This window comes from Carassius auratus, chromosome 35, assembly GCF_003368295.1.
Source record: "Carassius auratus strain Wakin chromosome 35, ASM336829v1, whole genome shotgun sequence".
In the NCBI taxonomy this organism is placed as follows: domain Eukaryota; kingdom Metazoa; phylum Chordata; class Actinopteri; order Cypriniformes; family Cyprinidae; genus Carassius; species Carassius auratus.
In genome coordinates, this window is record NC_039277.1 from 11445328 (window position 1) to 11473064 (window position 27737).

Here is a 27737-nt window from a genome sequence, read left to right on the forward strand (position 1 = left end):
GACGTGTCAGTGCACGCGGGGGCGGGGCGTTCCCCGCGACTGCAGGTGCATCAGCTCGCCGAGCAGTCATTATGCACGGACTGAAGCACCTATTAGAGTTCCCAACCCTCTCGCTGTCTTGTGTAGTGTGTAAAGAAACTACAGCGCTGAGAGAATCTGGTTGGATATTCGCCGCCAAACAAAAGGACACTTGTTAAAACTCATTCCGCTTTATTCTGAAGAGTCAACATTGATTTCCAGCTTGGATGTAGCGGCGGTCTTCCCACGGCGAACGTCGCTTGTTTTGAGGAGCACAAAGTTTTGGGACACTTGAAAAAGATTTGTTTGTAGATAACCGTTATCTACTTCACGCGCAGTGTTAATACGGACGAGCGCGCGCAGAGCGGACACTCTTCACATGCTGAGCCATGGAGACGATGACTTCAGCAAAACTTCACACCTGCCTTTCAATATTCACATTTCTGTGCTGTATCTCAGGTAGGCTGCCTCAACACGGATGTGCTTGACTACACGAACTGTTACTGTGTGCGCGCGGTTTGTAAATACTTCATGTGTTCATACTGGATAGATATGGTTGCTTAGCTACTTGAGTTCGATTCAGGCAGTTTTTACAGGTCAACAGTGTTGGATAATACTGTAGATATTTAAAATGGTAACAAAATGATTAATTTAACATTTATTACTTTGTTGTTTACATGAATAAGACCAGACAGAATAAGAACGTAAAAGTAAACAGGAATGTAGATTATAGTTTAACACGTGGAAATAAATAGAAAAGTGGAAGAAAAAAAATCTAATAAATATTTTTTTCTCTCCTTCCACTAGGTGTGTGTGTGTGTGTATATATATATATGTATGTATGTATGTATGTATGTATGTATATATATATATATATATATATATATATATATATATATATATATATGTGTGTGTGTGTGTGTATGTGTATGTGTATGTGTGTGTGTGTGTGTATATATGTGCTTTAACTTTTATTTTATATTTTAGTTAAATATGAGATTAGTGCTACATGGTGTCCAGCATAAACCCTTGAGTCACATACCCTTATAAAACTCTGTTATCTAAACAGGTCTGTGAGTGGACTTGTTTAAGTTGGGTGTGGTCATCTGCTCATGGAGTCATTTGAAAAGCTGCTTTTCTAGGCAATAATGTAATTTTCCTTGAAATATCCTAAATATGAAGTATGAACAATTGATATTTTTTGGATCTAAGTGACATTACAACATTGTATCATTTGTAAGTAACTGGATATGACTTATTGGGGTACAGAGATTAATTATCTTTGTATTCTCATGCGTAAATTGCACAAGTGACGCACATTTTGCAGGTGCTTCCTGTACTCTGTAGTGTCTAGAAAAGACCGAAGTGAGTGAAAATGGCGGCGGGTATTTCCTTGAGTAAATTAGATTTTATAAAAATGGACAGAACTTGATCTGTGTTGTTTATGGAGTGAGTGAGAAATAGTGAAATGGCTTATAAATTAATTGTTTGTAATTTCTGTAAAGAAAAAAAAATCCACCCTCTGTCCATAATATTCAATCAAAAAAAGTAATCTTATCTGAATCAGGAAAGAAATCGTTGTTATTATGGATTATAGACTTAAATGTAAATGTATAAGACTTAAACCAAAATGAATAGTTTAAAGTTAAAATGCCTTAATGAAAACTTTTTTTGGGGGGAACTCTTCCTTAAAGAGAAAATGTATTTGGAAAGTTTCATGTGCGTATTTAATGTGATGAAGTACATCTGTGTGAACCTGAGGGCAACTCATTGTATAAATCCTCTAGAACTCTCATTGAGAAATAATTGCAAATATTTGGACATATCAGCATCATGTATTTGCAATACCCTTTGGTTAGATATTTTGTCTAATGCAATGACATTTAGACGTTTTCAAGTATGACTTAAGTCTCCAAATACTTTTTGGAGGCATTGCAGATAGAACTGGAGTTTTTTTTCTATTTATGCCATATTTGTTAGGGTTTGAAATGTGGGGTGTGTTGTGTGTCAGGATGTCCCATATACGGACGTGAGAGGAGTCCCTCTCTCAGTGCTGTGCCCCCAGAGGAACATGCTCAGTGCGGTCTGGGGTCATGAGAAAACTAGTGGGCGACTTTCCCAACTCTCTTCTGGCTTATTGCATTCTTGCAAATACACACACACATATGCATAATGACATCATAATCTATTTTAAAAAGACGTACCATTTGCTCTTTGAGAGGTTTTTACATCACATGGCTTGAAGAGCCAATTGTCTTTTGATGTGCCATTGTGCCTTTGTGTTGTCAGATTTTCCAAGCATAAAAATAAAAATAAATGTATTGGATAAGATTATGATCAATTAGAGCAACTTAGAACACCAGTGTGTTTCCATCCATTTGTCATTCAATTTAACTTGATATGGTGTATTGGCAAGTTTTCATGCTGATGTGTCATTTTTGTCTATACTGAGCTCATGCAGGGTGACATTGATGCTTTTACTCTGCTCTCTATCTGGTCTTAACGGAACCTGTGTAACAGAACTCTGAGGTCAGATGCAGAAACCCCTTCCTGTCAACTTTTGAGGGCACACCCAGATTCTCACTCATAAACAAACTACAGTCCAGTTTAACCTATCCATGCATATTTTAATTAAGGTGAATTGCAATTTTTGGGGCATCTTTACACCATTTCCTAATTTGCATAATTACTTTAGTGAATGCGTAAACAATGCAGACAGCATGGCCAAATGCATGGTCAGTGGGTGCAATAAATTTTTTTGTGAATTACCATTGTTTTTTTGTGAAGCAGACTTGAAACCAATTAAAATAAATTAAAATCATATTTTGCATACCTCATTCCTTTTACCATAATAATGTTGATTCTCCTTACCTTGAAATTCAACATATTTAATTTTTTGTATTTTTTTATCACTGTTGACATGAAAATAAATGAATACTGAAAATCCAGGTAATGCAACTCAGGAGAAGAGTAATCTTGGTGAGTTAGCTGAACTTCTATAGAGGAAGTGACAGAGTAATTACTGCTGAAATCCAGTGTAATCTCGTATGGCCGGTCAGGAATCATCTAGTGCTGAAATGCAGTGACAGCAACTTTCTGACCGTCTGTCTGTCAGATTGTTCCATTATACAGAGTTCTTTCTTTGCGTTGTAAGAAGTGTTATAAAATATTGGCTTCATGTGATAGCATCCTTATTTGTGGTAGCATTTTTATTATCATTTATTTTATTTTATTTTATTCTAGTGAAAAATATTACAGAATTGGGAGTCTGCAGATGATTTGAAGGATCAAATGATTTCAATAGAGTGAAAAAAAAACATAAAAACAGTTAACACTCACAAATCTTGGTTCAAATTGTCCATATTAAAATTCACTAAACTGCATGTTCGGTCACATTTGCCGTTGTACTGTGAAATTTCAATAGCAAAATCCAGTCATTCCAATAGGAGAGCAAGTTCATGCTCATGTTCAAGTTGGTCATAGAATTTTCCACACTAACCAGATAGCTTATTAATTTGAAACTGACTTCTGTGTGAGCAGTGCTCTATGCTGTTGACCAAGTATAATTTTTGCTAATGGGACCGCACCTATTAGGCTAGGCTGATTGCTGTGCATTCTGGGATTGGCTTGACCATGATTGGTATGTTTAGTGCTGCATTAACATTTGTCCAAAATAATGAATTTTAGTTATGAGCATGTCTATGATGCCTTAAAATGCTCCCTCACTAGGTTTTGGAAGAGCAAAATGGTTCTGGATGAGGCTAAAATTGGCACAGTATAGCTTGAAATAAAGTAAATCTAACATCTATTCAAATTATAGGTTAATATTAAACTTGTATTCATTAATATTTATTCCAGTTCCTCAAGGAATTACCATTATAATGATCATATTTGACTAGAATGCTCATACTGCTATCTTGTAGAGCATTTTGATGTCTGTTGGAATACTGAGGGGTCTGTTTTTGTTAAGATTAAGTGTTTCTTTGGGTAAAATCGGTGACCTTGGGGGTCACTGTGTGTTGTATAGCTCTCCTGCCCCTGAAAGATCACCTCTTTCTTCAGAGGAATAGCCAGAGACATAAATATGGGCAAGACAAAAATATATATATAGAGAGAGAGAGAGAGAATGAAAGGAGTGAAAATCACAAGTGAGCTGTCACTGAGGTTATGCCCACCTGTCATCTCACAGCCATTAGAGGACAGAAAGCTTTACTTTTACAGCTCATCAGCACAATTTCAGCTCCTGTGGCCGGGTAAAGCCTCAAAACCTCATTAAAACAAGAAAAGAACACCTGCACAGTGCACACACAGTCATTTATAAGACAGAGAAGACTGAGAACAGTCATCTTCACATAATTACACACTCATACCTCAGACTTGAACTGAAGGGTCCTGAACCTGTGTTTACATTCTGGTGACTATAACAATAATTTTGGGCTCTCATTATAAGCCGTTATTATATACTCTCAGAGGGAGTGTTAGGATCATTGGCACAAACCAGTGTTTTGGAGATCTAAGATTGCATTATGTTAATAACAACTCAGAGGTGAAAACCGACTGGTTTTATCCTCCCTCTGGCTTTCAAAGACACTCAGACAGAGCTGTTCTCAACATCAACTTAAATGAATGACCATTGATTTAATTTCCATGCTTATTATATTGTTTTTGTTTTTATTCTCCATTCCATTTGTTCCCACTTTAAGACTTAATTTACAGGAAAGGTATTACTGTAATTCAATCAAGTGTGCCAGAAGGGTGGGTTGAACAACACATTTAGTGCAGTCCAGTGTGATTTCCATGAATCCAAAGAAGACATCAGATTTGGCCTCCAAAGTCACACTGACCAAATAGCCATTGCCCCACACGAGTAGTAACACTCTAAACAGAGAGGGGATTGATTCAGTTGTCCAAGCCACAGGCACTGACGTCTTGTTTCAGGCTCTTTCATTAACAGTGTTAAGGATTAAATGCTCCAAAATGAGCTTACTATGTTTAGATTTAAACCCTATTGTTTAGCAGCTGTGCAGCTTATGCCAAGTTTGAACAAACCCAAAGGGAAAGGAGGAATTACTTTGTTGGACACTCACTTTATGCCTTTCTTTAATGCTAACCTGCATTTTTTTCAGTGGAAAATCTTTTATAAAGAGTCCAATAGTAACATTTTAATTTAGGACTGTGCAATTAATCACATGCGACTGTCATGCGCATCTCGTCAGTAAAGCCGGTTCTGTGTTTGGTAGTAAATCGCCATCACATTCTTTCATGTGGAGTGGCATCATTTACTACACAGAGTCATAGTTCACTGACTAGACAATATCGCATTCATAATTGCAGATGAATTTCATTCGATTATGAACGCGATATTGCCTAACTTGTCAGTTAACTATGGCTCTATGTATGAAGCGGGAACCAGCGAATATTAAAAAAAAAATTCACTGTCGTAACTCTTCGCTTTTATCCTTCCGGAGGTCCTCCGTGGCACTCGAGACCCCCACGGTCGCGGTGTAGCTGGGGGTAAGGACAGACAGACGAGTCGCGAGAAAAGGAGATGGAAGGATGAGGAGAGACTCAGACTTGAGAGGGGAGAGAGGAAAAAAAAGTGTAACATTTGAACATTTGGGTGGCGTTATAAAAATCTTTCCAGTTCCCACACAGTGATGTAGACATGTGGAGGCCTGTTAAGGGGTTTTAGGAGTGCGTGGACAAGTCTTAACTTTTATAAAGAATATCTCTTTGGGTTTGAGACTTTATGGATCTTGTCTATTCACGAACAGCTTTTAACATTCCAAAAAGAAAGGAAAACATATGACCCATTTAAGTTTGTCTTCCTCAATTTAAAAACAAGTGTGCGTTCAAAAAGTAAAGAAATGCTTACATTACTGCACTGGCCAGCGGAGCGAACCAACCCTGTGACATCACGCTGTGGTACTGCAAGATGGTAGCGCCCTTGCTCCAAAAGCTGTAACAAAATATCCTTTTTCTTTAAAACGGTTACATTTATTTATTTATTTATTATTAAAGTGGAAATCAGTTTACTTAATAATGTGAACTTGACTTCCACTTTAAAGGCATATTTGTGTTATTTATTTTTATTTTTTGTGCAATTACTTGCCTGTCAGTCGAGTTTGTGGCAGAATATTTTGCAGTGTTTACATGTTTATTACTGCATATAATTCATTAAAATAGAAGTTTAATTTCATAAAGTAAAAGTTTGTTTCAAAATGCATCTAGATTTCTTTTTGCATTTTGTGTTTTTCAGTTAAATAAAAGACTATTTTCCCAATATAATTTATCATTGAGGATTTCTTGAAAAAAAGTTTGAAAATCTTGCTTCGTCTCGTTCTTGTGAACCCAGTCTTGTGTCTCGTCTCAAGATAAGTGTCTCGTCCCGCCACTAGTATAGTCTATTTCTATGTTGATTTATAATAATAAATTAGACAGCCCATGGGGTGATGCTGCATCTCTGTGGTATATATCGAGCGAATATCTCACACATTGCTGCTTCCATCAGCAACATCATGCAGTTTAGAAGCAGGGTGATGCGGTATGCTTTACAACATACAGAAACACATGTGTCATGTGTGTGTGTGTTCGTTCTTGCTTGAGATGGTCGTACATGAAGATAAACTGGTGCCCCAACATCTGTCTCCACTCAAAGCAGGATATCTCTACTTGACACCTCATTGCAAAAAGGAAACCTAATCTATCCCAGAATGCACTGCTCATTACATTACATTTGTCTGTAAATTACAGCACACCTGAGGCCATCGATATTTCATCCCAATCAAATTCTCAGATCTACTGAGAGTCCCTACATCTTTCATTTAAGTCCAGGTTTTCGATGGTCACCCACCCCAGCTTTGAATCAAATACCAAAACTTTTTTTTTTTCTCCTGTATGCTGTAATGTGTTTCTCTGAGCTGAACCACAGATAATTTTCTTGATGTTCTGTCACCGCAATCTCTGGAGTAAAATGTTTTCCCACTTTATCTTTCCCTACCTATTTCGTTCCTAATTTATTCAGGCAGCTCTTAACTCCATGTATCCCTCCATTCCCCGTTTGCTCTTGACATTTGTGGAAACACTTATTAAAATAATAGCCTAGGTTTTCCCAACAGAGTGTTGTTCCCAAAAACACATTATAAGATGTCCTGTTCTTACTCCATGCCCAATCCATTACTGGGCATCACTGTCATTAGCCATTCATTCCCACTCACAACTCAGAAATAATCAGTACAGGAGGCACATCAGGGTGTTCATCTTCTCTCCATCAGTGTAAAAATAGCCAGAGCTGTCAGGAGCAGGTCTGCTTTTTCTCTCCACAATTGATCATTCAGGCTCCTAATTACTGTGTGATTCATTATTAAGGATTTGATGAAAACCTGTGAATATCAATTTCAACTGTTTCACCTTTGACCTGCTTCCTCTCATGATGACAGCTTTGGATATTCCGAATACTAATGAGATTGGAAATGATTGAAACTCAAGCATTTTTCTGTGACATTTATGGGATTCTTTCAAAGATAAAAATACCACTCTTCTTACACATTTAAAATAAACACTTTTTTATTTGTGGCAGCAGGCACATATACATGCATACATACATACATATATATATATATATTACTTTTTCATAGTAATATTAAGCAAGTGCTTCTTTGCCAATATTAGCAGTATTACAGCCATATTAGTCTCTGCATATCTACACAATGACCATTTGCACTTGTTTCTCAGATGCCCTGATTTATGAATTGAACATATCTTCTGTTTTTCCTTCCTAAAGTAATTATATGAAGTACTAATTTGCATTTGCATTTGATATGCATCATTGCAGTCCCATTAGTAGCAAGTTTGTTTACCAAAAGAGAATCTGTAATAACATAATGCTTAAATTGTAAGCATAAATGTCTCGTGTGTAATTAAAAAAGCCATAGTCGATCAATTTTTATACTGGATGGCCTCTGTGGTTCTTCACAGTTAAACTGTTTACTACATTTTTTTATTTTGTGGTCGAATGTCTCACAAATAACAAAATAACAGTCAATCAATATAATAGATGTGTTAGTTCAAAATTAAATGTCCTATATACAGTAGTGCCTGTGGTAAACCTATTATTGCTTCTCATTCTCAAACCACCATTTAGTTTACATAAATAAAATTCAATATATAACTGAGTGGTGACCGACATATTATGTTTTGTATCGTAGTTTGTGGGTATCTTCAGGCCTTTTGGGTAGTATTAGAGTTCAATCTACCATAATATAGCAGAGTTATCTTTTTAAAAGAGATAGCAATTACTTCAATGTTCTGTACAAAAAAACATTGTATCATCTTAGTAGCATGTTTTCCTTTAAAATGCAGAAGGAAGAATGGAAAAGTAGAAGGAGGGTGGGAGAAAGAGGGAGAGGGCGGGGAGGGGGAGTAATAAATTAAGGAAGAGGCAGCATTTAGGCCTTTCCTTTTTCTGACTCTCCACTTCCTGTCTGACCGCCTGGCACTCCCTGATAAGCTCCAGCATTCCCTCAACAGGCAATTCCACTGATCCCAGATCACCTCGATAACACACCAAATAAATAAACACATTCAATGTTCTGTCCTCAAAAATGTATGCAATGACTAAACTTGAGATAACACAAACTTCTCCAACGTTCAGCGATGGAGAAAATGCTGTCATGAGTCTGAACGATTGCAGTTTAAAAAAGTTGGCTTGCACAGCAGTGGTGTGTAGAATAACTTTTCTCTCGGTTTTATTTGAAAATAGAATTTCAGTAAGTCATTCTGCAGTTCAAATGATTTTTCAGACCTGCTTTATGGAATAAGATTTCCATCCTGATGAAAGAAGTCGCAGCAAATTATCACAGTCACTGTTTGAAAGGTCTGCAATCGGGAAATGTGACTCTGTTACTCAGGCCTCCACCCATCCTTCCTGAAAAACAGACCCCTGTTAGAAATCTATGCTTGTAAAGGACTGCTTTGTTGGGATTTGGTAGCTAGCGCTATTGTTTATTTCCCCTCGGGGTTCGCTACCATAAAGCGTCATTTTCCAGAAATGCACTGAATGTGTTTTGTTGGTAGAGAGCAGTGATGGGCATAAATACATAAAAAATTTAATTCAAATAAAAATACAAAATACTGTGTCGAATAGTACGTTTTCTAAAATACATGTATCTGTAATACTGCCCATCGCTGTTAGGGAGATAACAAAAACTGTTTTTTTAGCAGAATAATGTTCTTCGATGGCATAAAGATCAACTCTGATCCTCTTAGCCCAACTAGCCTACCTACTTGGGACACTTGATTATTACTAATTCTGATTCAGATTGCTAAATTGTTTTGTTCATTTGTTTAGTCATTGCCTTTGTGGCGTTAATTTCAGATATTTGTGAAGTTTGTTTGGCCTGAAGGTATCTCATTTCTTTGCGTTTAATGCTCCAGATGAGTGTGTTTGAGTGTGTGTATGTGTGTGTGGAGCTGTTAAAGACAGCTTTGAGCTGTGAGAAGATTAAAGGGACGGGACGTGGCTTAGACACTGCCAGAGAAGATGAGCCCAATCACGGAAAGTGCAACAGGAGGGTGTTGGGTGTTTGTGTAGCTGTAGGTGTAAGTCTGTAGACTTGTCTCACCTATGGATAATCCTCTTTAACAAAACACAGAAGGTACACCTGTTTTCCAGGTTGCATGAGAGAACACTCTCAAAGATGTCATCATCTTGTGTCATTTCTTAGAGGTCAGTCTCTTAAGGGCATACAGATTTCGAGTTTTTGAAGACAGATGGGCAGTGCTCAGTGACCCGTCTGACAGAGCAGATCTGAAACCAGCTTCACATTCTGTCTGAAGGGTTGGTCCTTAAAAACCTAGTCACATACTGTATGTGTTATAGATGGTTTGAGCATTAAGCTTTAGAACTCACAGGTCTTTTATTATTATTATTAGCATTTTATAAAATGTCCAAAACTCACAAAATAGCAATGTCTAACAAAAAGATAATTACATTTATGTTATAAAGGATGTGCACACACATTTCTTAAATTAAAATTAATGTTGCTTTTACTCAAAATTCATCCAAACTATTGGGTTTTCAGTATGTCTTCCGTTTGATAAGACTTTCAGTAAGTTTTAAAACTGAAAACTTATTTTTTTTTCTGATCGAATAATGTAAAAATGGCAAAATATCATCTGAATATTTGTCCTGGCTGTCCGTCGCTATTTATTATACTGTATCAATAGTTGTTAAAAGTGATGCCCTTCTTATTCATACAGGATTTCACAGCTGTGAACTGATTTATTTTTTGCCCTGTGTATTTGAGAGGTCTTTGTTGATCTCTGGGCATTATTGTGTTTTGGTGCTGTAGCCATAATGTGGGCAGCTGAGGAATGTTTGTATTCCTACTCATTTGCTATTCTTGTAGATAAATAGCAAGTTTGTTGAAGCAAATGTCACCAATGACTGTAGAAGCTCAGATTAAATGTTTTTCCCATAAATCAATTTTATTTACTTGATCTTTTATTGTATTTGGGGGTTTGTGAATTTTAGGATTTAGGATTTTAGGAATGGACTGCCTGTTGGGATTTCTAGATCAGACGGATCATTAACCTTGAGCAGTCGGCAGTAAGCCTTGTGGCTTATCTTGCCATCATCTTAATTCACACATTGAGTAATTAGTGTATCTGGCACACCTTAATCTGAGAAGCTTTAGATTCTCTCATCTATGTCATAATGAGTAACGACCATAGTAGAAGACAGATAGCCTAATCATTTTATGATGAGCACTCTCTGATCATTTTCGATCTTATTTCCCATCATTTATTTGAACTATATTAGCATAAATCAAAATAAATACTTTACATGCAAATATGCAACTATGCAAATACTTCTGAAAATCTGCATAGCACCATTGCAAATCATAATCCAACCTGGGATGCCATTTTTGGGGATCCTGTAAAATCTACTCCTGTCTTCCTGTGGATCGAACATCTTATTATGTTTAATATTTGCTCTGGAAATTGAAGGAAATGTTGACCAAACACTAATAAACTCTGAAATTCAATAGCTAAGACAAGTCAGAGCTTATTGTCGGTCCAGTGGACAAACACACAATCTCTAGCAGTTACCCCAAATGAGAATTGCAAACTGACTTGCTGTGTGGTAGTGTGAAGAAGACATGCTAAGATGCAACCATGAAGCTTGTCCTGCTCCATTTCTGTGCCTTCAGAGGAGTGTACTTGTTAAGGCTGCACGATAAAATTGCATGCGATATTTAATGCGCATCTTGTCAGTAAATCCAGTTCTGTAATCAGCGGTAAATCACATGCACGATTTCACATGGAGCAGCATTAACTACACAGAGCCGATCATAACTAAACGATCATATTTTGCGCAGCTTGTCCGTGAACAAAGGCTCTGGCTATTGTCTAAACTAATCCGTATATATTTGTAAACTGAGTTTTCATCTAAAAATGCTCAGTGTCAACAATATCATTTTCAAATGTTTTCCAAAAGTTGCTCATCCAGACTGAAACGTATGAAAACGCTTACATCCCCTTACTGTGCATAAGTAAAGCTTCGACCTGTGTCATTTTCGCTAGGTGTTTATTTACTTTCCGGCTCTATGAAACTTTGCGGCAATGTCGAGTTTTTTAAATGGACCGACAGTGAGGTGGAGTTGTTGCTGCGAGTAACACAGGAGTAAACAAAACAATTTCTGTAAAATGTCGTTCACCATCTTAGCTGAATTGGTCATATGACTGCATCACATGACTAAAAATGCATCATCGTATTCAAAAGCCCCCATTTTCACAGTCCACACTGCAATGCGAAGACGTTGTTTTCAAATTCATCCACTTTGGAGAACATTTTCCAAAAGCTATGTTTTCGTTGACTTAAAACGCCATCTCAGTGTGGACAGAAGGCCAAAACGAGAGAAAATATAAGTTTTCAAACGAAAACTCATTAGTGTGGACATGGCCTCTTTGTAGGTAATGCTGCTCCATGTGAAATCGTTCAGGTGTTAGAGATTTACTGCCGATTACAAAATCGGCTACTGACAAGATGCGCATTAAATATCACATGCGATTTATCGTGCAGCCCTAGTACTTGTACTACACAGATCCACTCTCTCTTAGCACTTATTCTTAACAGGAGGCAAATAAATGCTTAGATGGTCCTGGTGGACTGCTGTGCCTGTCTGTTTCTATACAGACACCTTGGCAAATTAATCACCATTGGCTAGTACATTTTTTGTTTTAAAACTTTGAACTCAAGAGCAAATTACTTTTCTATGGAAGCCTTACACCAGACAGCCCTTGACAAATATCACATGATGCAACCAATTTTCAGATTTCCCAATTTGCCTGAAGAGGGATATTTATATATATATATATATATATATATATATATATATATATATATATATATATATATATATATATATATATATATATATATATATATATATATATATATATATATATATATATATATATTGATTTATCTTTATAGTTTTATAATTTTTTATAGATATTTTGTATTTTTATTCTAAAAAAATATTTTAGATAAATTATAGAAAGATTTGAATGTTCTTGAAGTCGTTCTTTAAAAATCTGGATTTGTTTCATCAGCACTGGGGAACACAGATTTCAGTCAGTCTCAGAAATTATTTTGAAAAACAGTTTGAAGGGAGGGCTGGATTTGGTTTTGCTTTTGCTTTAAATTTGCTTTTATGAGGTCCGCGCTGGCTGAGTGCTGGCTATTTATCTCAATAACAGCTCCAATCTATGGCCTGGATCAAATTTCTCTGACAAAATAAGTAAAAGGATTATGACACAGGTAACGATCATGTGTCATAATGCAATCACCTGAATGGGTATAAACATCACAGATATGATCCTAGATCAGCGGGCCTCTAATGAGATTTGATAATCAAGCCCATAGCGATGGTTTAGCTTTATCTGGGCCGTGTGTGTCTAGATCTTGATTAACCCATGAGCAGCTCGACAGTAGATATTACATTCAGAGTCGGATGAAATGAAGATGACATCACTGCTATTACTCCTATATGGCATCAGCTGTGAACTAAAGCTTAATTTTATGACATCAGTTGCATTAATGATGTAAAAATTGATCTAAAAGCCAGACTCACTCCTTTCAGCTGTCAATCAATTCAATTCAATCAAATGTCTAAATATAAAGCATGACTACAGGCAATAATTTTAATATAGTTTTGTTATATATATACTCCCAATAACATTTTCCATTTAATTTACACAAATTATATATATATATATATATATATATATATATATATATAATTTGTGTAAATTAAATGTTTGGGTCAAAATTATCGATTATCAAAAATCATTAGCGTATTAAGTACAGATCATTTTCCATGAAGATATTTTGTAAATTTCCTACCATAAATATATAAAAACTTAATTTTTGAACCTTTAAAGGTGATTTTCTCAATATTTAGATTTTTTGCACCCTCAAATTCCAGATTTTCTAATAGTTGTATCTCGGCAATATATTGTCATATCGTAATAAACCAAATATCAATGGAAAGCTCAATTATTCAGATGCTGTATAAATCTCAATTTAGCTTTTTGTGGTCCAGGGTTACAAATGATTTGCGCTGACATTTTCTTTGTAAGTGTCCTTTGTGGCTCTGATGTCGGGAGGAAATTAAGACTCTTATGTTCACTTTTACATCCAACTACAAAACACCTGCATTGCTTATGAGACGTAGCTGTCGCTACTCGCTACAGCTGCTTGAGAACTGGTTGAGGGCCGAAAAACACTAATACGGGACATTTCATCAGTATTTGTGGGCAGGGATTGAGCAATATTACGTCATATTGCTCAGAAAATCGAATCAGCTTTTTTTTTTTTTCAGATTAAACAAAGGAGTGAATAGATTTTTATCATTTAAGGGTGATTTGTATGCACAATGGGAAGACCCATTTTTATGCAAACACCATGTAAAAGTGAATTTTGCATTCAATGTACCCTTTAATTTTATTTGATATTTTAAATAATAGTAATAATTTGTTTTCGGGTGTTCATTCTCAGCATATGGCTTAGAAAGTATTTTTTCTTCATTTTACTTTTACAAGATGGACATATTTTGGCATACTTTGTTTGCTAGTGTATTTCAGAACACATACATACAGGTGTCATGTTTCACTGTGTTTAATTTTTTTCATTCATTCATTCATTCATTCAATGCACTTTTCCTTATTTAAAAAAAAAAGATTAGTTTTGTCATCTAACGACATTTATCATTTGTCAAGCATAACAAGCCAATTATTATTAGCTAACTGCCATTAATTATGGATAAAATAAAATTACTAATATATATATATATATATATATATATATATATATATATATATATATATATATATATATATATATATATATATAATATTTATTATTATTATTATGTTTTATTTTTTAATCCATCCAGCTTGTTCATGTTATACTGTAAGTGTATTTGCTGGGCCATAGACATTAAATCCTTTTTCTTTTGATAAATAACAGTGCTATCTGTTGTGATTGTTTTGTTTTTTGCTAGGACATATGGGAGTTTTATCTTCTATGGCTGAAATTGTTCCCTGCAGGAGTTTTGTCAAGGATGGTGACGTTCATTAAATTGGTATTTTTCCATAAACCGGTCGTCATAGTTTTCTCTGGAACTGTGTCTTCATAACTCTTTGTTTTCAGATGAAATGGATTTGCTCTCTTCTCCTTGGCTGTTTTTTTTTTCCTCTGTATTCAAGAGGCCTCCACAGACACCAGCATTCACGCTGGGAATGTTGTTATATACACAGCTTGAGAGTTTGATTTCAGGCGTGACCTCAGCAGAAGGAAACGTGACCAGCCCCAGGATGTGCATGCGTGTGTATCTGTGTGTCAAGATGTGCCACAGGATCCACATCCTCTCTGCTTCTGTTTGTTTCCATTGATCCTCAGGTTAATCAGAGCTCCTCAGAAGCAAAAATGCAAAACAGAGATGATTAATTACGGCCAAATACAACATCATGATCTGCTGTTGATGCTCATACCCATTCTTTTGGCCTTCAAGCTTCCCCTATCATAAACTTTACTCAGTTATGGCTTTGTGTGTTTTTCATACAGGTTTAACTGTGGAATTGCAGTAGCAGACAGAGCAGGTTTGAAATAAACTTGCGGTGGTAGAAGCCAGGTGGAAAATCCTCCTATTACCCACAGCACAAAAATGGTCTACTACATGTGACAAATGTGTGATTTATTTATTTATTTATTTTTCAGGATACTTTTATTTATTGAAATTCATTTTAATCATATAGGCTTCTATTGCATTTATTCACATACTCATATTATGCACTGTATTGTAATTATGCAAAAGTACAGCATTTAAATGGTATCTTCTCATTGCTTTGTCAAATAATGTTCTTTGACATTCCCAGTCAGAAATGCAATAGTTTAGTATGAATTAAATGGCAATTTAATTAAATACAATTTATTGTGTAACCAAATATCAGTAATGCCCAGGAAAAAATTTGACTTTTAATCATAAACAAGCCTTAAATACGCCGAGACTCTCATTTTGAAATATCTATACTATTGCAGGCTGATCCTTTCGATAAAATATGCATTCTTACAACCTTCTAAAACATATTATATAAAGGTCATAATAAATTGTCATAATCAATCGCTTGGCATAAATGTACACTATTCATTGAGTGAGAATTGCATTGAAGCAGTCTGAAGCGCTGTTGCACTTTTTATTTTTATTTTATTAAGTCATAGCTTTGTTGAAGTTTAATAATCAATAGGCTGTATCACGATTTACAGTATGTTTTTACGTTTGTTTTACCACTTCATGTGTTGAACACTTTTTATGACATTACATTTAAGAAAACTCACCCGGAGGGATTTTGCTTTATTCACACCCATGCTCCTAAATACATTTTATAGTTCGCACACATCTATTTTTAGTCGCAAATATGTCTGAAGCAAGCGCACTGCCGAGCCCTGTCTTTGTCTGTGAAATATCCACGGCATCTCTGCAGCGCACAAGGGAAAGCCAGTGGAAGTAAACCAATCTCGTGCACACAGAATGAGCAGATATATGAAGCGTGTAGGGCAAGGGGAGATTTTCCACTGAGGATAAAAGTAATAAAAGGAAAATGTTTCTTCAAATATACTTGGACGGCCGTTAATATACCTGGGTGGCCCGCTCAAGTAAAGTCTAGGTATGGGAAACACTGGCAGATCAGGGCTGGGTCATCGCTAAACTGAAGTGACACTCTGTGGGAACCTCAAGTCTTCTGAGAATGTAATGTAATCCAGCCCCTTTTGATGCTTGGCCTTTCTGATGGTGTTGCTAATTTTATTGCAAATATTTTTGGCTCAGAACTGATATTTTCCACTACATAATACTGAATAAAGTAGCGCTGTTGCTACTTTGTTTTTATGTTATGATGTAAATGACAGAAAGGGCAGAATAAAGAAAGCTGTATGTTTTTCTTTCTGATGGTATTTGGACCGAGATAATCCTTATTCAGCTCAACAAACATTTGTTTTATTGGTTCTCACGTCAAATTAAGATCAGTGCCTCACTCAGCCTACCAGAGAAGCTTTATCTACTGTTGTGGTCAAGATTCTGATGTATATAAGGACCTCGTTGAAATGCACATCTTAATCGAAAAGTCCATACTGCTCCTCAAACTGATAAAGTGCATTCATCCTACACTGAGCCGGATCTCTGTCGTGTTATACTAGCTCTGCAGAGCTAGAGATAAGGCTTTGGTCACATTGATTTATCTGCACTGTTTTCCGTAAGATTTAGATGACTGGAGCTCTATGGTAATTACATTGTCTTCCTAGATGGGTAATTTGTTTTTGGACATTTATGCTCAGCATGTGGCTTAGTTATCAAATGCATCATTTTCTGAATTTTACTTATGTAAGATGGGCACCTGTCCCATCTCAATATTGTACATATTTGACTTAACTGTGTTGAAGCGATCCGATCTGGGCCTGAGGAGCGTCCTGAGTGCAGCGTTTGATGCAGGGGCGACAAGGGCTCATATTTAAGTTATTTAAGGATCTTAGATGGTTATGCAGGTGTGTGTTTGTGTGTGTGACCCTGCATTCTTTGTGTTGTTGGAGTGTGTCCCAGTCTTTGTCTTATCTAGCCCAGCTCTCTTTCCTGAATCCCTGTTTTAACACAATGCACAGGAAACAGGAAAGAAGGAAACAGGAATACACTGGATTTAGACTCTGTCTTCACTTCCACCGTTGCCCTTATATGTTCATGTTAGCCCAGTGTTTCTCACCCAAAATGCAACGGGCATAATTTAAAGAACAAGCATGACTGGTTGCAGATCAGCATGTTCTTTTTTGTGTGTGTGAATCCAATGAAAACATACAGTTCGCATTTCACCCTATTAAATGAGTTAAAGCAAAAAAGAAAGAAAAGTAACATTTATATAATCTTTTAATAAAGATTGTTTACAAATATATTACTTTAATATATGTATAAAAAGTGACCTAAAAAAGTGACTTATACAATGTGGCTTAAATATGAAATGTTCCTGGCAGGTTTTCATCCTGCTCCATTTCTCACCTATTTTGACTTTGTAGAAAACATTTTTTCAGTTGTCTTAATATGGTGTCCATTTTTCACCATCCACACCTCTCTGCGTCCTCATTACTGCTTCAATTAACCTTGAACTGCTCAGCTGTACTTAAATCCATCACAGAGACTCGTATCACTCTTTTCATCATCACATCCACCCTCATAGCCCTCTCTTACGACACGCAATCTTACTTCTGCAGTTAAACTAATGACTTTCTCAGATAAACCAAACAGAGCCACGGTTTGATAGAACTGATGCTCTCTATCCGCTCTCGAACAAAGTCTGTAATTACTGGGAGATAATAGAGAGGAGAAGAGGAGATTGGAAAGAGAAATGGCAGTAGAGAGAGAGAGAGAAGTCAAAAAGAGACAAGGGAATAAGGGATTTCTTGTCAGATAAGGTGTTTTTTAGAAGAGGTGACAGAGGGCAAACTTGGCTGGTTTCTCTATACACGCGTGAAGATGTTTTAAGCTTCTAGAAGTCTCTTAAAAATCTACACATTTACTACACAAGTTCTCAAAAATATAACTTTTGTAGTTGTGGTTTTTAAAAACAAACAAAAAAACTCAAGTTAATAAATAAACATACAGTAATACCATCTAGATGTTTTTCCATTCTCCAGACCAATAATAGTTTGTTATTTATTATATCTTGTAATTGTTACACCGAGATCATTATAATATATTATGTCTATATATATTTTATTATTATTATTATTAAAAAGTAGACTTTTGTAATTTGGGTTGGTTTTAGCAGGAAACCTTTCTTAGCATGTTAAAATTCTGTCCCTCAGATAGTAATTTTTTCCCTGAAGGCACACAAATAAAATCCTCCCTATACCACATCGAGAGTGTTAATTATGAAACCACTTCATAAAGGTTTTATCATTGACATGAAGAAAACCATCAGTCTCTCAGATCTGCAGTGCACTTGTGTACGTCTCCTCCCAGCCATCAGTTCTCGAGTTGATTTGATCAAGGCTTTATAGTCTAGATTAGATCTGTCATTTTCAGTTGACTCATTTTGCCAGAGCATCTGTAATTATTTTGGGTGTTAACTCATCTTGAAAAGACCTTCTGTCTCAGATCTGACTGAAGGCCCTCAGCAGGAATGCTTTAACGGTAACTTTGCAGTGTAGATAGACTTAGGACAGGAAGTTCTGGCCTCCGCCCAATGCTCGGCATCCACACAAACTGTCAGATACATCAAAGGCCTTTCCCAAACTCTTTATCAGAGCCTAAAGCCAACCCCTCAAAAAATAAATAGTGCTCTTCCTGCAATTAAAAGCATCATCATCATCTATGTCTCAGTCATGCATATAAGCATGTGCATGGGAGCAAGTTCACATAGTGCTTGAATTGCCATGTTCATGTCTTCGTAAATCGTATCCATAATTCACTCGAGAAAGTTACACTAACGTCAACATGATTATAAAAATATTCATAATGTGACATGCTTTAGAGGGAAATAGGATGTTCTGTGAGACAATAATATAGAGCAGGGACTTGGGTGGATTGTGAAAAGCAGGTTGTTGGAGGGGTGGGATTTAAAATCGAGAGGGATTGGTCCTGTCACCCTCAAAGAACAGTCAGTTTGGATTGTTTCTCACTTAATCTTACACAATATTACCAAGAACATTTATTAAGAAAGGAAAATAGGCTTGTTTTTGATTTCTTCTTCCCTTAAATGTTAATATCTGTGACAATGAAGGACATTAAACATATTGTTTTGCTTCAGCTATGCACAGCATGATTGGCAAGAGTCTTGATTTATTTTAGCGCAGCTCTTTAGAAGAATGGGGTTATCCCAGAAATTCCACATGGCAACTTAATACTCAACTGATATTAAACCGGTGCACTGCAAAAAAATAAAAATAATTAATAACCTAGCACTTGCATATAAGGGATGAATTGAATGCAGTCCTATTATATGCTTAAGGGTCTCAGAGTGCACAATTAGAATTGTGATGTTTTCTGTCTTTATACAATCAAAGTGAGTTGTTAGATTAGGAATAAATTTTTTTTATGTATTTGTTGATTTATGTATTTTAACTGTTCAAATGTTTCAGAGCGGTACAATTTAAAAATATATATATTTTTGAGTTGATTTGTTTTATGAGTTGTATTATGCTTATCAAGGCTTCATTTATTTGATGAAAAAACATCAATATTGTGAAATATTATTACAATATAAAATTTTCTGTTTATTTATTTATTTATTTAACTTTAGAATTTAAAATGTAATTTATTCCTGTGATGGCAAAGCTGAATTTTCAGCAGGCATTACTCCAGCTTTCAGTGTCACATGGTCCTCCAGAAATCACTCTTATATGCTGATTTGGTTCTCAATAAACATTTGTATTATTATAAATGCTGAAAATAGTTTTGCTGCTTAATATTTTTATGGAAGCTGTGATTCATTTTTTATTTTTTTATTTCAGGATTCAAAAAGAAAGTTCAAAAGAACAGGATTTATTAAAAAGATTATATTTTTATTAAATGAAATTTAAATGATATTTTTAATCAATATGGCTCTAACTGATGATCTTTCCATCTCTTTTCTGACTTCATGCCATTCTGTTGAATATATAGATTAGATCAGACCTTCTCACATCATTCCTTCGGTTTTATAACACTGCTGCTTCTCATTAGTCTTACAGAGTCTTTTTTTTCAATAAATGACTTCACGTGAGCTGCTTTCTCTCTCTGTATGTTCTTCTCATGGCCCAAACCTGTCCTCAGAGCTTTCCTTTAAACTTTCTGGGGTTCACAACTGAACAACCAAGGCACTGTTGCATCAGCGAAAACATTTGTTTGTTTGGAGGACTACAATGCCAGAAATCATTTGCAGGCTCATTAGGCTGATGGTATTGGGACAGTCCTGGGATATCATTAGGGTTAAATCAGAAGTTGATGTGACGGTATTATGCTCGAAGAGTCAGGAAATGGGCTCTTCGCTTTTGTCCCTCTGTCATTCTCACAGTAATACAGAAAAATCCCTTTAAATATTTCCTGGAACAATCATTTATCATTGTTAAAAGATTATAAACAACTACAGTGGGGAAAATATTTATTTGATCCCCTGCTGAATTTGTAAGCTTGCCTACTTGCAAGAAATGGTGGGTCTGTAATTTTTATGGTAGGTTTATTTTTACAGAAGAAAAAAAACACATTACTGTATGTAAAGGTTAGAAATTGATTTGCATTTCAGTGAGTGAAATAAGCATTTGATCCCCAATAGTCACTTGAATTCGTCACTGGTTAGTGCACTAAACTCTAACATCACATCCACAGCACATTTGCTTTCCTCCTGTGGTATGTACATAGCTTCATGTTTGTTTGAGGTTAATTTCTCTCCCAATCAGTGAGTTTAATAGGAGAATTTATAGACTGTTAAGATCCTCGTGGATCTGAGAGACTGGTTTCACGAGAGAAAAACACTCCCAAAAGTGCTCTGATTAATGAGCTAACGCAGATTCCCTACTGAGTGTCAGCTACTAGTTTCATCTCTTATTGAGGCTTTAGTAGAGCGATCAAGAGATGGGGAGAAGACTTGGGAATGCTGGGTAATTTACCTAATGATTGAGAAGCTCTGCTTTGGTCGATGCTGATAAACACTGTGATTATAGATGCACTGAAAACAGACTGGTTGGATGAGCCAATAAATATCTATCATAATTCCTGAATGAAGGAATGAAGTGCTCAAAACATCATATTGTATGGTGCTCCTTTATGTTCTTTTTTATTATGACTTTATTGCATGGCATTTGCTTCCCTCTGCTGGTATGTAGGCAGTCATACAGTTTAAGGTCAAACTCTTGTTCTAAAAATTAATGTGTAACAATATTTTTTTTCTCTCTGTCTTTAAGCTTTACTTCTAAGCTGCTTGGGGCTTTACATGCTTTGTATATGTACCATATCACACAGATTATGGAAAATGTTCTAGAAGTTTGTGTTATTGTGAATGAACTCTGTAAATTATTGATTTAAAATGCTAGTGTTCATGTCCTTTTATTAAAAGTATATGTAAGTTTCCAATTTATAGAAAGAAGTAGTAGTAGTAATAACTTTCCTTCTATATTTGGCATGACCTCTGGTCCTTGACGGTGCCCTCAAATGACAGAGGGAGGCTGACTGGAGCACAGGATTAAGATATATTTTTCTTCTTTTTGGTAAACAAATAGAACTGACACTGATCGAAAGATAAATCTGGAAGAGACACGACCAGAAATCTGTTTTCCTCTTTGACCTTGTTGATAAAAAATTTCAGTCAAGACAGATTAATTCCTTTCAACATTCATGAAGTTCAATTAAACGTTTGATTCCAGTCCCATATATTGGCTACATTTTAACAGCTTTATTTGGAGGGAGTTATTGGAAGCAGTTTGACTATAATTGCTAATCATGTTAAAGACTAGCCTGCAAACATAAAGCAGAAGAAATGTCAGAAAGATTAGCACAAACAGGATTCTAGTTGAGGATTAGTGGGTTTCACTTTAGGGAGGGGAATTCAGCATACGCATGGCATTGAGGCTCATTGCAGTGGGCCTGTGAATGTCCCTCTCTTCCACATACCTTCTGCTAAGCCTGAAACAAGATGCTCAGCAGGAGCTTCACCCAATATTTCTCCCTACGGACTTCCATCTGAAATCATATGTGAAGAGCATTTAAGAAGCAGATTCTCTCTTATGAGTCTGTATGTGGCGTGCATTTTTTTCTCCGGGTGTCTAGCTGAAGCTTCCTGGCCAAGCTGGAGGATCAGACAGACAACCAGGACAGCTGTATTCAGCTTGTTTACCTCCACTTGGGAGAGTGTATGTCACTCCTGAATGTTTTTAGCTTTTATTGGGGTTTCAAATGAGTGCACTTGGACATGTAGGCTGTCAGCTGGGTTGAATGGTTATATTATTCAATTATTTTTGATTTCTCTCCTTATCTTTCCAGGTGACCTGGCCCAACTTCAGCTGCCTCAGACAAATGTAGAAGTAATCCAAGGGAAGAGGGTAGTGCTGCAGGCTTCTTACACTGGTCCAGAGATTCAGAAAAGTACAGTGATCTGGAACTATGTGTCCAGCAGCACAGAAATGGTGACTCTCTTTTCTATATGTTGTTTTTCTTTGTTTTTGTTGACAGAGACAGCAGTGTCCTGCAGAACAGAAGTTAAACTATTATTTTTAAATAATGACTTTTAAATGTTGTGTGTGTGTGTGTGTGTGTAGTGTATATATAAATATACATATGATATACATATATTTTTTTATTTTTTTTTATTTAGTACTGTCTTGACTCCTGAGTAAGATATTTTATATGAAATATGTTTACATTTAGTCCACAAGACAAAAACATAGCTGAAATTATTCAAATAACCCCATTCAAAAGTTTGGGAACCCTTGGTTCTTAATGCTGTGTGTGGTTACCTGGATGATATTACTTTTTTTTTGTGATGGTTGTTCATGAGTCCCTTGTTTGTTCTGAATAGTTAAACTCTTTGAAAGGTAAATTGTACTTAATTTGTCTTCCGGGAAACATATCTTCTGTTGTTTCTGTACTGAATCGAAAAAAAATTATATTTCAACAAAATAAGAAAAATTTGGACATCTTCATCCTCATCAGTGAACGTTTTAACCTTTTTTAATAGCTGTGTTCAAGTCCCTCTGTTGTCCTCAGCGTGAAAAGATGCATTTTGTATGATCTTTCTTATTTTGTTAAAACTTCTCCCATTTTCACAGATACTGCAAGGGGTTCCCAAACTTTGGCATAGTTTTTGTGCAGATGCCAGAAAATTTTGCACCATCTGTGCATGTTATGATTTGGATTATCACGTTTTATATAGATATTTTGTTTTAATTCAGTTAAATAATGTAGGATCGATGCTCATATCAAAATATTGCAATCAACAGGATCACTTTGTCTTTTGTGTTAACCATATTGAAAGTATAAGAAATCATGTGGGTGATTTGTATATATCTCATATTGTCTGAAAACTCAAACCATCTTACCTTAAGAGCTAGTAATACTGTGATTGAAATGCCCACTCTTGGCAGCAGTTTTCTTTCATTTTGCATTACATTACCTGCAGAATGCATTTTCTTCAGTTGAGATTAACTCTGCAAACTGAAGGATAGGCTGATAAAGTCTGTCCCTGCCTCTGAGAGATTGGAGATCTTATGTAATTCTTTTTTTTTTTTACACTGATTTAGAAATTTACAGCCATTTGTCTAAACAGTTTTTTGGTCTTTTTTGTTTTTGCAATGTCATATGTATATACTCCCCTTCTGTTTATATATATTATTGTGTGTGTGTGTGTGTGTTTGTGTGTGTGCGTGTGTGAATAAAATGTAATGAATAAATACACCTGTATTTGGTGAAACATGTTTCACTTTACATCTCCTGTATTGTTATCAACAGTTCATACCTCATTTGTAATTTTGATGCCTTCCACCCTCTTCTTTGTTTTTCTTTAGATCATTTCATATGTCGGCGGAGTCTTTAGTTATAGCAATTCCCGGTTTGCAGGTCGAGTCGGTTTTATTCATAATATGACCAACAACAACCTGTCCCTGTACATTAACAACGCCAGAGCATCAGACTCGGGGAAGTACATGTGCCAGGTCATCATTCCAGCAGGCCCAGCAGACACCAAAGAGATCATCCTTAATGTTAAAGGTGGGTCCTTACTGCCACACTGTGGTGCACGCATGCATAGTCCTAAAACACACATGCCTGTGTCCATGTCAGATGCTTGTTCTCTGACACAGGCCATTCTTTAAATGCAGATTTAACATCAAGTGACCCATCCTGTCTATTTCAGTCCCTCCTTCAGTGCCAGTTTGTCAAGTTAAAGGAAAGCCTGTTCTTAAAGGGAACATCACTCTGGCTTGTAACTCTAAAGATGGTAAACCGACACCAGGATACAAGTGGACCAAAACCAGCCCCAGCTCAGAGATCTTCTTCCCTCCCGCACAAAGTGAGTCTATCTTTGTGTCCAAGTAAGACACAAGAATATGTTTAATTCTCCTTTTTGTTAGCATCTTGTGTCTCATTAGCATTAACATGTTTCTCCAAAAATGGCTATATTATTTTTGTAAACATGAAAATCTAACTTTACCGTTGTTGTTGTAGATGAAACAGCAGGAACTTTAAAACTGAACAACCTGAGCAGTAATATATCGGGGAAATACATGTGCACTGCATCCAACTCTGCAGGAACGGAGACGTGCTACATCAACCTGGAAGTCGTCACATGTAATTTTAGTCATCTGAAGATAAAACAAAGTTGTTAATTAAAGGGCATAGATTAACTTTTCCATGTTCCTGTCTTACAGCAACTAATGCAGGGATGATCGCTGGTGTTACGGTTGGTTGTATTTTGGCTCTCATCCTGATCATTCTTTTCTTCGTCTTCATGTGGACAAGACGGAAAGACACAGAGGAGGATTTGGCCAATGATATCAAGTAAGATAAGTGTGATTTGTTGATTGATTTAGTGATTTCTAACTTGTGAAGACATAGTTTTTTTGTGTATTACAGAGAGGATGCTCAGGCTCCCAAACGCATCTCATGGGCCAAGAGTGGTACTGGATCTGACATCATCTCTAAAAACGGCACCCTGTCCTCCATTCACACCGGCTCTTACCCACGAGACACTCAGAACCACCACCATTACCCTCACTCTGACACGGCATCCATCCTCACGGCCACGGGGGGCAGCATAAGCGGCTACCGCTCGCAGCCTCCAGCAGACGCCACACTGGAGCGCACATTGCCTGGCTACAACACCAACCCAACCCTGCCTCGTGGACCTTCAAGACCCCCCAGCACCAGTGGAGGCTCCCAGCACTCCTCAATGCCACGGCCAGCTTCCGCCCAGCCTCAGATTCCACGTCCGCCCATGCTGCCCACCACCGTAACTACTGCCAACATCTCCCGCATGGGAGGGGTACCCATTATGGTGCCGGCGCAAAACCAGGCTGGCTCTCTGGTGTAGAACCAAATGTTTCTGCTCAACCCCTGAAGGGACAGAGAGATTAAGACATCACGTCTGCGGTCCCACGAACGGAAGTACATTGGAAAGGATTGAATGGAACCGATAAGCATATTGCCTTTGTATGGAAACCGTATGATGTAATTTTCCATTTTTTATTTTGTGTGCGTGTATATATATATATATATGATTTTTTTTTTAGCAAATATATGTAAAGATGCTCAGTTGATTGTTTTATAGTTTTTACTATTCAAAGTATTACAGAAAAGCCCCTTATCTCTATAAAGTGGGACTTGTTACATGGTAAACAAAAAGACACTAAGCTGGAGCTATTCACTTTTTTCTCTTAATTTTATTTGTTCTTTTTTGTTGTTACTGCTTTACTGATTGTTCTTTTGCAATCTAAAGATGCTAACTTGCCTTGGTAAAAATGAATAATTGTTTACATATGTTTAATGCAGATCAAATCATTCAACCTTATTTTGCAATGTGGAAGTAAGATATTTTAATGGCTGCAACCCAGTCTTGTGTTAAACTGAAGGTGGATAGCATACGTTTCATAAAAGCATCTGTTAAAGGGAATGTCAAGGACATCACTTAAAATCTGGCATCAAGTTGCTATATTTGCCTTTAAATGTTTTTTGGCCAAATATTTAGAAATCTGTGTTGTTATCTCTTAGAGAAGTGTGGTAGTTTTTCAATTTAGAAGTGAATTTGGCAGTGGCTTAATTTATATGGTGTTTTTGTACCCAATAATGATGATATTTGAAATATATTGTATTAAACGTAAACTATAACTATAAACATTCCTTTCCCTTACTGTAAATAAGGTATTTATTTCTCATTCAAGATGTGTGGTCATAATTTCACAGCAAATAAGTTCAAGATTTTTCTGAAACACTGGATAGAAAAACAAATAGTTCCTGTTTGATGATTGTTGATGTGGGGCAAAATAGTTTTCATTGTCATTCCTATCAGCATTGTTCCAGAGTACTGCTAATGCTACTTCAGTTAGAGCTGACAAATTCCTAACAAAACGAATGGTTTCTTAAGAAAATGACAGGCAAACAGGCTGCAGATGTAGGTCATAAGAGTAAAAGAAATGAAATGCACCAGGGAAACATTAACTCAAAATGGATTTATTTTCTCAATGCACGTCACTGGTTTTACTCAGAAATGTGTCATATTACAGAAGCAAAATGGGTTCCAAATGGCAGTTCATGGTCCCTTTAAGTATACCAGACCTTAAAATAAATCTCAATCTGTAAGTATTCCAAATCACATTTTTTTACCACCTTTTTAATAAATGCTTTATAAACAACTGCTGTATTTTTAAGTATGTTGTATTGTATGTATTCAACAGTGCTATTGACTGTTTTTCAAACACATTCTATTTGACTTTATTTCATTGTAAAATGTTTTATTGCCTATACCCATCTCAGTCTTTTTGTCATCTACAGACTGGACAACCTCAAACTGTTCTCTATAGGACATTTATTGTATAGACATAAAAAAAAAAACCATTATGTTTTCAGTTTTTTCTTTTTTTTTAAGAAACTGACTGTAAAAATGCAATCTTTTAATTTACGATGAAATATAATAGGCCTAGTAGTAATGTCCAAAATTTAGCATCACATATATTTCTGTTGTCATTTCATATATTTTGTATGATGTTTAACATATCATGTATTTTGTTTTTGTTTAGTTTTTAACTTTATTTTTTACTTTTATTTTTATGCTAATGCTTACTAATGAGTAAATTAATGCACAATAAAATGAGCGGTGGGTGCGCATCTTTTTTTGCGCACTTTTTGTTGGAAAGTTGAAAAGAAGACTTTATTTAAAAAGAGAGCAGAAGGTAAGATATCTACTATTTAAATTACAGGTGCTGGTCATATAATTAGAATATCATCAAAAAGTTGATTTATTACTAATTCCATTCAAAAAGTGAAACTTGTATATTATATTCATTCATTACACACAGACTGATATATCTGAAATGTTTATTTCTTTTAATTTTGATGATTATAACTGACAACTAAGGAAAATCCCAAATTCAGTATCTCAGAAAATTGTAATATTACTTAAATGGTTAGTTCACCCAAATAGCAAAA

General features: G+C 36.0%; 1 protein-coding gene across 2 annotated transcripts; it reads left to right on the forward strand.

The window, feature by feature from the left end:
* Positions 1-48: 48 nt before the first annotated feature.
* Positions 49-27417, forward strand: LOC113054390 (endothelial cell-selective adhesion molecule-like). Of its 2 annotated transcripts, none has more exons than XM_026219916.1 (7): positions 49-477; positions 22584-22726; positions 24104-24305; positions 24451-24606; positions 24762-24884; positions 24965-25094; positions 25152-27417. In XM_026219916.1, exons 1-7 carry the CDS (start codon positions 408-410, stop codon positions 25624-25626), a joined length of 1299 nt encoding a protein of 432 aa, XP_026075701.1. In that variant the 5' UTR covers positions 49-407; the 3' UTR covers positions 25627-27417. The 2 variants fall into 2 exon arrangements, with proteins under 2 accessions (XP_026075701.1, XP_026075702.1); XM_026219917.1 differs by having other exon boundaries at positions 50-477; positions 25170-27417.
* The last annotated feature ends 320 nt before the right edge of the window (positions 27418-27737 follow it).